We start from the raw sequence: 13,850 nt of genomic DNA on the forward strand, positions 1-13,850 counted from the left end.
TGGGAGGCAGCAGGACGGCTTGAGGTCAGGAGTTCAAGACCAGCCTGAGCAAGAGCAAGACCCTGTCACTACCAAAAAAACAGAAAAAATTAGCTTAGTGTTGTGGTGTGCACCTGTAGTCCCAGCTACTTGGGAGGTTGAGGCAAGAGGATCGCTTGAGCCCAGAAGTTGGAGGTTGCAGTGAGCTATGACGACGCCACTGTACTCTACCCAGGGTGACGGAGTGAGAGTTTCTCAAAACCAAAACAAACAAACCAAAAAAAAACCCAGTAGTATTTATTACAGATTTAGAAAATAAGACAATAAAAAATTACTATAATCTTAATACCCAGAGATAATTACTAATAACATTTCTGTGTATATGCTTCCCACAACTTCTCTATAAATTAGAATATACCATATTGATTACCTGCATTTTTCAAACAATACATTTAAATATCTTTTTATGATATTAAATATTTTCTATATCAATATTTTTAACAGTCTCATTGTGTTTCATGGAATGAATCTACTATAACCTAACCAACTCCCCGTGATAGGACATTTAGATAGCTTCCAATCTATGAAAAAGGCTATGACAAAACCTTTGCATTTTTCAAACAATACATTTACATGTATCTTTGTGTTTGCCCATGAAAAATTCTTCAGGTAATTACCTACAAATGGTATTGCTGAGTGAAAATGTATGTACATATTTACAGATATTTCTATGGATTGCCTAGTTTACTCAACTGTTTTGATGGTGGTTTGGGGGCTTTTTTGTTGTTGTTTTTGGTTTGGTTTGGGTTTTTTTGAGACAGGGTCTCATTCTGTTGCCAGGCCTAGAGTGCAGTGGCATCATCATAGCTCACTGCAACCTCAAACTCCCAGGCTCAAGCAATCCTGCCTCAGCCTCCTGAGTAGCTAGGACTACAGGTGTGTACCACCATGCCCAGCTAATTTTTCTATTTTTCTGTGGATACAGGGTCTCACTGTGTTGCTCAGGTCGATCTGGAACTGCTGGCCTCAAGTGATCCTCCTGCCTCAGGCTCCCAAAGTGCTTGGGTTATAGGCATGAGCCACCACACCCAGCCTGTTGTTTTTTAAGAGACAGAGTCTCGGCCGGGCGCGGTGGCTCACGCCTGTAATCCTAGCTCTGGGAGGCCGAGGCGGGTGGATCGCTCGAGGTCAGGAGTTCGAGACCAGCCTGAGCAAGAGTGAGACCCCGTCTCTACTAAAAATAGAAAGAAATTATCTGGCCAACTAAAAATATATATACAAAAAAAAAATTAGCCGGGCATGGTGGCTCATGCCTGTAGTCCCAGCTACTCGGGAGGCTGAGGCAGTAGGATCGCTTAAGCCCAGGAGTCTGAGGTTGCTGTGAGCCAGGCTGATGCCACGGCACTCACTCTAGCCCGGGCAACAGAGCGAGACTCTGTCTCAAAAAAAAAAAAAAAAAAAAAAGAGACAGAGTCTCATGTTGCCTGGCTGACCTGGATTCCTGGGCTCAAGATATCCACCCATCTCAGCCTCAGATATAGATAAAATCCTATATCTTACTGTTATTTTAACTTACCCATTTATATGTTGTTAAATACACTAGAGTAAACAGGCCATTTCTTTCTTTGAAAATCACTTGGTTTTGTACTACCCACTTTTTATTTCATTTCTTCCATAGATGTGGCAACCTGCTAACCTACAGTTACTTGGTCTGCAACTCTCTGTACTATTCATTCACTTACCAAATATTTATCAATATGTACTAAGGATTACAGATTACCATCTCACTTTGCAACATAAAGAAAGTAAACATTCTATGGCAAAGCTGAAATTAAAATGTAAGGCTGGGGGGGCAGAGAAAGATTTCCCATGAACAATTAGTATAAAAAACATGTTATATAATCAGTAGTTTGAGACAATTCCTATAATCTTCACCCCACAAATATGAATATCCATAACAGCTTTAGTAGCTACTTGACTAATAAGGGCTGAGTATACAGAAGACAGAAGAAGAAAAAAAGCTGAAACTTTAGGATTCAATGCTAGTAAATTTCTAATATTTTAGCTACTAATTGTGGCTATTAGAAACAATGAAAAAGCTTACTAGTCAGTAGGCTTTTTGAATCCTTTAAAAACTGACAACAATATAGCACCATTGAAAATATTGGCTTTAAAATACTAAATCAAGAGTAAAATTACAGATGCATACAGACAACAGGAGTAGGCAAAATAAAATTTGCTGTATGAAGAAGATAGGCTCATAATAATTTTATGTACAAGTTTTTCAAATAATATAAAATTCAGGGGATTATATATTCCCAGCTAGAATCCTTAATTATCCTAAATTTTACCTTTTCTCTTTCTCTTTGTAATATTATAATAAAACTAGTTGAGGCCGGGTACATACTGAGATCCCATCTCTTAAAAAACAACAGGCCAGGCGAATTAGCTCACACCTATAATCCTAGCATTTTGGGAGGCCAGAGCGGGAAGACCACTTAAGGCCAGGAGTTCAAGACCAGCCTGGGCAACACAATGAGATCTCGTCTCTATAAAAAATAGAAAAATTAGCTGGGTGTGGTGGTGTGTGCCTGTAGTCCCAGCCATTCAAGAGGCTGAGGCAGGAGCATCACTTGAGCCCAGGAGTTTGAGGTTGCAGTGAGCTGTGACGATGCCACCGCACTCTAGCCTAGGAAACAGAGTGAGACCCTGTCTCAAAAAAAAAAAAAAGAAAGAAAGAAAAGAAAAGAAAAGAAATTTAAAATGAAACCAGTTGACAGAGAGGATCTAACTTGTAAAAGCGGCTCCTACGTTATATCTAGGTTCAGTCCATTCTTCTAAATCAACTTTTCCTGCATTCCTATTTTATAATACTAATGTAATATCAAACATATTATAGCTCTATAGTTTCCAAAATAAATTCATGTATACTATCTCATACCAACAACCCCATTATTATTCACATTTTATAGATAAGGAAACTGAGGCTATTCTAGGTTCAAATATTTATACCAGATCAAAAGACTAAAAAGTCAGTACCTTGGTTTTTCTGACTCTTACTACACATATAGCATTCTATTAAATTTTATTGCCCTCTATAGTAAACATTTTAATTAATGTTCTTCATATACTATCAGATATTAATAAAAAAAGAATTACTCTATATTTAATATACTTTCCTTACAAAAGCAGTAAATCATACAAATCCATTTTAGCAAAATAACAAAAGTTGAAACATAAAAGAACTCAGTAAACAAATACCTTAATCATAAAACTCCACATAATCAAGTTTTATATTATAGCATTTAAAATGCAAATCTGTTATATGACCATCATTCCTACTGGTCTCCTGGGCGAAATATATGTCCCCCCTCCCAGTTTTTGCAACCACCTTTAATTTAATGAAGCGTCCGTCCTAGAGCTAGTAAAACAGGAGCAGAAGGGGCCTGAGGAAACATGGAGGTGACCAGCTCTCCCACATCCACCATCAGCACTATCTGCACTCAAGAATGACCACACACCCCTGCTCCCTACCCATACTACACCCACGGGCTGGCAGGCACCAGGAGCTGCAGCAGGTGAGTGGAGTAGAAGGCTCAGGAGAAACACAAGGCATCTGACAACATGGGGAGGGGCTAACAAGGTCCTGCACAAAATATTTCTAAACATTCCTATAGGAGACAATTTCAAGACCTCCTGAGCTCAGGGTGTTAGGACAATTTTTTAAAAATAAATTTTATTCACATGAGTTAATATACCAATTTTTTTCTGTATCAATTGTGATTTTTGCCTTTGATTTGAACTCAAAAGCTAAATTTCAGATTTGAAAAATATACTATTAGTAATAATATTCAACTTAACATGATGCTACCAATGAGAAGAGTTGAAAGGTCAAATCCCACCAAATGATCTCAGGGATGAGAAGGATAATACAAAGGAATTGACAATGATATAGCTACAATTTTCTTAGAAGGTACTATCGGTTGAGTATCCCTCATCTGAAACACTTGGAACCACACATGGTTAGGATTTTGAATTTTATTTTGGAATATCTGCATATACATAATAAGATAATCTTAGGGATGGAAATGAGACCCAAATCTAAACACAAAATTCATTTATGTTTCATATACACCTTATATGCATAACCTGAAAGTAATTTTATACAATATTTTTAATAATTTTATGTATGCAACAAAGTACTGACTGTATTTTGACTGAAATCCATCACATGAGGTCAGGTGTGGAATTTCCCACTTGTAACTTCATAGTGACACTCAGGTTTTGGATTTTGGAGCATTTCAGATTTTGGATTAGGGATGCTCAACCTACATATATATGTGTTCGGTTCTGTTCTAAGCATGAGTTATCTCAATCTTTACAACAACACTAAGGAAGATATCACTATTATAACAAAAAAAAGAAACCGAAACTTAAAATGTTAAATAACTTGCCTCCCTCACATGGCTAATAAACAGTTATAGCCAGGATACGACTGCTGACAGTATTGATTTTACGGTAATTAAAAAATGTCCAATTTACAAAGCCAACTATCTTAGAACAAGATAATAAGGAAAGATAAATATTTAATCAATTCTTACCTCTTCAGGCAGTTCACTGTACATGGTTTCAGAGGTAGACAATAAAAATATAGGTGAAAACGATGGTATATCTTGTAGCAATGTCAGAAAAGTTGCTCTCACAGTTTCACTGACAGCTTCCCACCAATCACCAATGTGAGGCATGTAAACAATACTAGGTACTGTTCTTCGAGCTTCACGAAAAATCTAATTAGGGAAAGAATCAGCAATTAAAACTCAAACTGATTATTCTAAAGTCTACCCAGTGACCTCCAAATATATGAAACGTGTCAGGCCTGTTACTGCCATTAGTTTCAGCCCCAAAATTTAAGTTCTTTAAGATATGATGCACAAGCTTTACATACAGCTTCTACCTACCCTTGCCCCACCAAAAAAGGGATATTTTTTGTCATTTAATTATTCCTATTCAGTATATGTTAATAGAATAAAGCTATCAAATTGTTTCACTTACTATGTAAAGATAATAAAGCAAAATACCACTATAAAATATGTTGCAAATGAAGAGATAAACATGCACCTATATGCTAAGTAAGCTTTATACAAAGAAGAAAATGATGACATAGTTTACATGTTTGAGCACACTGCGTAAAATCACTTAACATATGAATTAAATAAACATTTTAACCAAGATGTACCATCCTAAAGCTTAAAACTAATGAACTTCCTGCTGAACCACTTGTTCACCTCTTCCCATTACCTTAGTTCAGTCTTTCGTAAAATAGTCACAAAATACTCTTACTTCTCTAAAGAGTAATGAATTAGTAAAGAGCTCTGAGACACTTCTATTGTCAGAAAATACAAAATGAAGTTTTCCTCAGGTGTTAAAAAGTCCTCACCATAGTTTCAGTCACCCTCTGCCAATAAGGACCAGGTAGGCTACTAGTTAGCTGCCAACCAGAACTATTGTCCTTTACATATGTCAACAGCTCGACAGCTAATACATTACACCAATAAATTCTCACACATTGTGACATCACTTCATTATTTTAAAAAAGTTTAGGTATAAATGTAAAGATCTGACTGTATTTCTTCAATCTAACTCAAGAATTCTATTCCTAAAATGCTCTACTTATTTTCCCTTATTTTAAACACATTTCAATTAGTCTATGTAAAGTACAAAATACAGAATTAAGAATCTAACATTAAAAATGATTAGTTAGGATTATCAGAAACATTCCTAAGAATCAAAAGGATTATTTTTCTTTAATGAGTAAACTTACCATTTGCATGAGTTTTTAAAATAATACATTTTATATAGTTTTAAATTTCCTATGTAAAATAAAATGTATTGCCAAATCAATAATAAACCAGATGAAAGAGGCTCAAATTTTTCCCCCAAATTGGAAAAAGTGTAGATGTTATGATCACTCACATCGAAAGTAATATTTGCTCCTTCCCTTCCTTAATATTTGCATATCCACCAATCCAGAACAGTTGTACAGTACAACTCCTTCAGGACTCTCAAATTTTGACCTTTTCTGCAAACACGCACCCTCCTATCCTGGATCTTGGAAATCCAAGGATTATTTTTTTCCAAAGTTCTTGTAGGAAATTCATAAGAGAAAAACAAGCATAAATATTGGCAAAAGAAAGGAACCACACAGAAGCACAAAGGCAACTGAGGCATTTATTTTTTTTAAAAATGACATGCCACCCTAATCAGGCATGGTATGTGTAAGACAGTGACTGACTCCTTTTGTTGCTTTCCAATTCCCCACTCCATGCTGGTAAAACTAGGAAGAATAAGCAAGGAGAGAGAGATAATCATATGAAAAAGACTAATGAGCTATAGCTTACTGAGAAAACTCAAAAAACTAACCACCTAATTCAGCCATGCAAGTTATCACATGCCCAGGGCATAAGAGATGTGAAAACATGCCTTTAAAAAATATATAAAAATTTGCCTTTCATTCTACTACTTCTAGGTTAGGATTTCCAGGACTGTGTGTTGAAAACATCTAGCAGTCAAGTAACAAAGAGGATGAGCAAAGCAACAAAAGGTTAAGTGATAACAATAATTTCACAGATCCAGAAGTTAAATACTACCGGTGATTTCACTGTATTTGCAAGGCTGAACTAGACAAGCATCACCAGCTGTAAAAGAGATGGGTTTTTTTCCCCTATGTCTTTCTTCTTCCTTTCATCCAATCCCCTCAAAATTAACAAATTAAACATGATATCCTATTGACCCCATAAAAAATTTAGATACTGTTTATTTCCAAAGCCTTTATGACAATATCCTTCTTGGCAGAATTCTTTAAACTATGAAAACCTAAAGTGGGAAAAAAATCAGACAAGTCTAGGATGGATATGGAAAAATAAAAAGGCTTTCTGATCCATGAGTGTATAATTACATAAATTGAGAATTAACCTAAGTATATGAGATACAAATATCCAGGGAATAGTTTTATAATTTTTATCCTAAGCATTTAGGGGAAAATCATGCTTACCTACTAAAACAAGTTTTCTTTTTAATTCCTTACTCCATGTTATCTCAGAATATTAAAATAAACTTTTATATTTTCTTTAAACTTATAACCAACATGTTCTAATTCCTATTTTTATAATGAAAATTCAAAAAAAGTTGAGTTTGAGAACTGCATTTAAAAATTTCTACAGTATAAGTATCAGGGAAAAGGTTCAATCTTATTGTGATCTTCTTTTTTTTTTGTAATATAAAAACAGCCCTTTAGCAGTTTGCTGGTAACTTTTAAAGTTGTGTAGTAAAATACATTCTGTGAAATCAAACAACCAGTTATTTCAGAGTAGAAAAATAAAGCCTAATTTAATGAAGCGTCAACTGTCTTGGGAATAACTGATGCCATTTGAGAACTAGAAAAATACTCACCTATAGGGTGTCTTGGATTGGTGGATGTGCAAGGTGTAGTAGAAAACAGAAAAACTGTTATAGAGAAAAAAAGACAGTAGGCCAAATTACTGAACCAACCGTTTCAAAATAATTCTGACATGACCAGCACTCTTGCACAAGTAAAATGAACAAACACCAGCATATGTGAACTGTTCATTTTGATTCTTTATTAAAACAATATACTCCATTTCCTCTGGCCTCCTTCTTGCCACAGATGTCACAGCCCCTTTGATAAATAACTTTTTAAAATTTTCTTTACTTAAAAAAAATCACAAGCTACTTCCTCTGTATATTAATGATATTAAAGGCAAAAATAAGGCCACTGAAGTTAGAGGTAACCATACAAGGAAACACTAATGATATAAACTGTACTTATATTACAGTTATAAGAGTTCTAAGCATCTCAAAAGCTAAACTCTTTAGCTTTCAGCAACTAAATTAAAGCGTTCAGTGCATGAAAATTTAGTGTATTTTTTTAAATTAAGAATTTAGAGCCCCATAACAAGTCAATTCCTTCAGAAACTGAAAATGAGAAAAATTTTAAATACAAATGTGAATGAAGCAGAAATCTCAAAGCCAGCATAGCTTTCACTTGCCAAAAAGGGGCTATTCAGGAAAGAGGGAAACAACTTTATGCTATCAAAGAAACTTCCAGATCTCATCTCAGTCATTTAACAGTATTATAAATGTCCTAAAATTATAAAACACAGGTAAAAGAAAAATCTTAAGAGCTAAAACATTCTCAATTTTTACCAAAAGTAAAAAGCTGGCTAGTGTCGTGGAGAACACCTATAATACCAGCACTCTAGGGAGATGAGGTGGGAAGATCACTTGAGCCCAGGAGTTCAAGGTTGTACTGAGCTGTGATTGTGCCACTGCACTCCAGCCTAGGCAACAGAGCAAGACCCTGTCTCCAAAAAAATTTTTCTAAATAAAAAAATAAAAAGCACTAATAAGTTTAATTCCTTGTGCCATGCTATCACTAATTATTAAAATAAATAATAACTCTGCATTACTGATTACTTTATTCCATTTAACTAGATTTATTGAGCATTTTCTGTGAAAAGAAGGCACTGTCTAGATTCTAAAGATTCAGTAATCAAGAAATAAGGTGCAAATTTCTTTACATGCATAGAATATCAGCCTGTTATAAAACACATCTATACTAGTTTCTGAACTATAGCAGTAAAACAAATTAATATTTTATGAAAATTAAATCACTCAAATTCTTTTCTTGATATTTTCATTCCCCAGGACTTCAAGAGTTTCAGTAAGTGTGATATACTCTAGATCAGATTAATTTAATTTGCTTACCACTCAAAAAAGAAAAAAGGTGTTGCTATAGAAAAACCCAGACAGCCATGTGAGCAAACATAAAAGCATCCAAAGTATACACTGACTGCTACAGAGAAACCCAGAAGCCCATAAGCACCAACACAAGAGCAACTAAAGTATACATATAGGTAAGTATATTAATTCCTTAATGCTACTCAACCAAAAAAATTCCCCTGAGAATTTTCAGATACAATTCCTTTCTACAGAAAGAAAAATATTAAAACTTTTACCAAAAAAAGACCTTAGTCACCTTTTGAAATTGTTCATAACACCACCTAGTACCTATACTCCAAAGCTTTTGACAGACCATATATAAATTAATTCAATCATGACTCTATTAAAAACATAAAATGCAGCACTCATCAGTCTCTTTTTTCTAAATTAACAGTAGAAATAATACAAGAGGGAAAAACTACATTTCAAGATGTCAAAATAGAGGACTCACAGTTGTTGCTTTTTTTTTTTAAGAGTGTTAATTCCAGTAAGTCTTTTACTATAGATATTAACATCTCCTGCCTTGTTATGAGGCCTAATAATTATTGTGAACTTAAGGGGCAGCCATAAATCTTCCAGGCTATGCCAAGGTTTTCCATTCTCCTCCCAGAGCCTTTGGAAGACAATGAAATACTCAGTAACATACATGTATACACACACACACACACACACACACACACACACACACAGAGCTATGTTATAAATTCTGACATTTGTTTCAGTAATAAATATCCAACTACTGACTAGTGACCAGCTAATGTACAGGCAGCCCCCGGGGTTACAGATGAGATATATTCCTGAGAACATCTATAGGTTGGATTTATATGTAACTTGGATCCCTGATGAACGGTATATATACAGTGGTAGTAATAATAACAACAGCAATACTATCATGGTGCATAGGTGGTAATAACAATACAGTGTAATAGTATAATAATACCACCATCCCTGTAATGTAATGAGTTACAGAAAATATTGTGCTCTTTAATTCAAACAAACAGAAGATAAAAATAAACTCATACAAAAAGTTTAGACAGGAGATAACAGAAATTTCAAAAGTCTCACCTAATGCTGCATCAATACTAGGCTAATAGGAATGTTACACTTATTTTGATCTTCTAACAAAATCAGCAATAATCTTTCCATTTCAATAATTAATCCACTATGCTGCTTAGTAATAACTGACACTTTCACTGGAGCACTGTCTTTCACATGTTCCATTATTCTCACTTTAACCTTTATATTTAGGTCATTAAATATGAAATATCTGATTTCGAATCAAAAGTAGTTTATTATATCTCAAAAAAGAAGCAGTACAATTAAAGTATGCGCCTAAACTATTGACACAGTTTTGCCATCTTAACGGTAGGCTATTCAGGCCAGCATCGAAACCTGGAGAGTGAGTGGCTATGAAATCATGAAACGTTTTTTCCACAGTTTGTTGAGAATTGAATATTTTCCCTTGCAAGAAGTGGTCCAAAGCCTGGAAGAAGTGGTATTCAGTTGGTGCAAGGTCTGGTGAATATGGTGGATGACAGAGAGTTTCCAAGTCCAGTCTCTGTAATTTGAGCAGGGTTGCTTGTGTGACATGTGGTCGAGCATTGTCTTGCAAGAGGATTGGCCTGTCTCTGTTGACCAATCTCGGCTGCTTAATCTCAAGCATCCTTATCATTTCCTGCAACTGGCTGCAGCAGACATCTGCTGTAATCGACTGACCAGGTTTCATGAAGCTGTAGTGGATAATAGCAGCGCTGGATCACCAAACAGACACCATTAGCTTTTTTTGATGAATATTCGGTTTTGGACTGTGTTTCGGCACTTCATCTTTATCCAACCGTTGTGCCTAACTATTGTGATTGTCAAAAAGAATCCATTTTTCATCACACACAACAGTACGGTGTAGAAATGGTTGGCCTTTATGTTGTGACAGGAAAAGAAGGCAACCTTCGAAACAATTTCTCTTTTCTGAGGCTCATTTAATTCATGCGGAACCCATATACCCAGCTTCTTTACCTTGTCGATTTGTTTCAAATGGCCCAATATTATTGGAATAGTAACCATCAAGCTTTGCTGCTAATTCACATGTAGGTTGAGATGGATTTGCTTCCACTCTAGGTTTCAGCTCATCATTATCCATCCACCTGGTCTCTGGTCACCCACTTAGCTCATTTTCAAGATTACAATCACCAGAATGCAACTTTTCAAACCATTGACTTACTGAGCCTTCATTAGCCACATCCTTCCCAAACACTTCGTTGATATTTCAAGCTGTCTGTGCAGCATTGGTTCCACAACAGAACTCATATTTGAAAATAACATGAATTTTTGACTTATTCGTGGCTTCACAAAAATGGCTCTAAAAAAATCTGAAAGATAATCTCAAGCCAAACCATGTGTTTGAAAGACCGAGGAAGTACCTTTCACAATAAAAATAAAACAAGAAATGCCAGAGTGAAGTGTCAGAGATATCAACTGTCAAACTTAGTACTTAAGGAAATCAGACATTTCATACTTAATAACCTAATAATTGTTCCAAGAGTTGAATGATGGAAGCTTAATGCTTTCTCAGTGAATGATGGCATCTGGCCTTTCTCTTATTATTTCTACTTTTGTTTCCCTTGTAATCACCTTTCTCTTTGCTGCAGGCTCTCTGAGACTTGCAATGGACTTTCACTTTGGAGTCATGGTCATAAGAGTAAACACAGACTCACAAAATTGAATTAAAAAGTTAAGACAAGCGATACTGTGCATAAGTGACCGTGTAAACAATGAGACTAGCCACTAGCAGAAAGATACTGTGCCAACAAACTGCTTACACCATGTGGATTTGTTTACATGTGCAGAAGAAACTAGCTCCCAATTATTAATTTTTTTAATTATGAATTATCCTTAAGGGGAGCCTTGAGAACCTGTTAGTTAATACTGAATGCTATAAGTCGGGTCATCCATAAGCCGGGGAATGCCTGTTTTGTTATCTCTAAGTGTGATCTATTAAAGACCTAATACAGTAATACCTGGGATGCATGTTTAAAGTACAGATTCCTGGGGCTTATCTCCAATTTAATGAATCAGAATCTCTGGGTGTAGAGTCAGGGAATCAGAAATTTTAATAAGCACCCCCAGATGGTTCTTATGCATGCTAAATTTTAAGAAACAACAAGAACACACTATAGTAAACACCAACTCCTGCTATTTTTCACTCCAACTGGTAATATTAATCAATAACTGAAGCAATCAGAAGGAGAAAAGGAAGTTCTGTCACACACATTCTTGTGCATGTATATGTTTTATAGGATAGACATAAAATTAGACATGATCCCCATGGTATAAAGAATATCAAGTAGGCCAAGGCGGGAGGATCGCTCAAGGTCAGGAGTTCGAGACCAGCCTGAGCAAGAGCGAGACCCCATCTCTACTAAAATTAGAAAGAAATTAGCTGGACAACTAAACATATATAGAAAAAATTATCCAGGCATGGTGATGCATGCCTGTAGTCCCAGCTACTCGGGAGGCTGAGGCAGAAGGATTGCTTAAGCCCAGGAGTTTGAGGTTGCTGTGAGCTAGGCTTACACCACGGCACTCTAGCCCAGGCAACAGAGTAAGACTCTGTCTCAAAAAAAAAAAAAAAGGAGTATCAAGTAGGACTCGTTCCCTTTTCCACCTTATCACACATATAAATACAGCCCTTTTAAAGTGACTTAAGACTTCTTCCCTTTAAGACTCCCCTTCGTGTCCACATTACACTATTAAATACCCAACTTAACTTATATTAAGTATCTTACAGCCTGGAGAAAAGAGAAAAGCATGCAAAAATAACTTGCCACAGACTGAACCCTTATATTCCACATCTATTCAGAGATAACCCACACTATAGGAGGACTAGCTCCCAAGATAGGTTAAGACAAAGGGGAAGAAAAGGGAATACAGAAGAAAAGAGAGAAGGGCTTTTTAAGTTTTTCCAGAATTATAGCTCCTGACTCATGCACTCTCTTCCCTAAGACTTTTATACCTACTTATAACCAGGACTGCCACACTCTACTGATTATATAAAAATACCTCAGTTTCCTTATACAACAGCCTCTTTTTGGAAAATTTATTAGAAAAGACAGTGTTATACTTATGAATTTAAAATAATTTAAAATATGCACTTAAAATACAAATAATCAGGGATTAACCAAGACAGTTTATCTGGTCTCCAGTCAATGTTGAGAGGAGTCGGGGTTTCAACTATCGTTGATACATAATTCTCACTCGGGTCCTGGCAGGTTGCAAATCCAAGTGGTGGTCGCTCAAGAATAAGTTCTACTTCCAGCCCAGAGGCTCTTAGGCATAAACTGAGAAGAAAAGACGTCTTGATGTACTACAGGAAGCAGAATACAACCGAAACAATAAATAGTGTGTCTTTGTTGTTTTCCACTACCAAGCGACATCTCTCTCTACTCTTCCCACCAAGACAAAAAAGTAGTAAAAGCCAAGAAGTGTAAAAAAGATGAAGTTATGTATGAAGTTAGAATTCAAATTTAGCCAAGTAGGATTCAGAATCATGCCAAGCAAAAATCAGAAAAAAGCCTAAAATTCCAATAACATCAACATATATTTCATTGCATACTTTCTAAGTGTTTCTTTACCTATACTGGACTAACATTAAACCAGTAATATGTTTGTGAATATATACACATAGTAGCAATAAATAAGGAACTATAGACAGTAAGACCCTTCTCAGTTTGAAAATGTTTCTCTTTCGAAATGATCTTATCTTTAGTGTGCTTGATGTAATCAAACATACATGTTGTAAAAAGAAGATAAAAATTTCCAAGCAGTACAGCAGAGTGTAAACTAAAAAGACAAAATTTACACATTCCTCAATCCTCCAAATTCCTTTGCCTCAAGCCAAAGCAACCATTATTAAAAGTTTTTTGGGATATTTGCTTTTTTCACTAATATCTCCTTCATCTTTCCTTATCAGCCCATGCAAATCTACCTCATTCTTTTTAGTGGTTTCATAGTATTCTTTTGTATGCCAAGATATGCCATAATTTATTTTAGCCAGTCCCACACTAAAGGACATTCTG

The 13,850-nt window shown here is 35.6% G+C and overlaps 1 protein-coding gene across 2 annotated transcripts in view; it reads right to left on the minus strand.

The window, feature by feature from the left end:
• Positions 1-13,850, minus strand: part of ATAD2B (ATPase family AAA domain containing 2B) — a 140,218-nt gene that overhangs the window by 37,571 nt on the left and 88,797 nt on the right. For both annotated transcript variants that reach the window (XM_045549127.1, XM_045549126.1), the window contains exon 19: positions 4,581-4,766. In XM_045549127.1, the coding sequence (XP_045405083.1) occupies positions 4,581-4,766 (186 nt within the window). The remainder of the gene's footprint in view (positions 1-4,580; positions 4,767-13,850) is intronic.

This window comes from Lemur catta, chromosome 4 (assembly GCF_020740605.2).
Source record: "Lemur catta isolate mLemCat1 chromosome 4, mLemCat1.pri, whole genome shotgun sequence".
Taxonomy (NCBI): Eukaryota; Metazoa; Chordata; class Mammalia; order Primates; family Lemuridae; genus Lemur; species Lemur catta.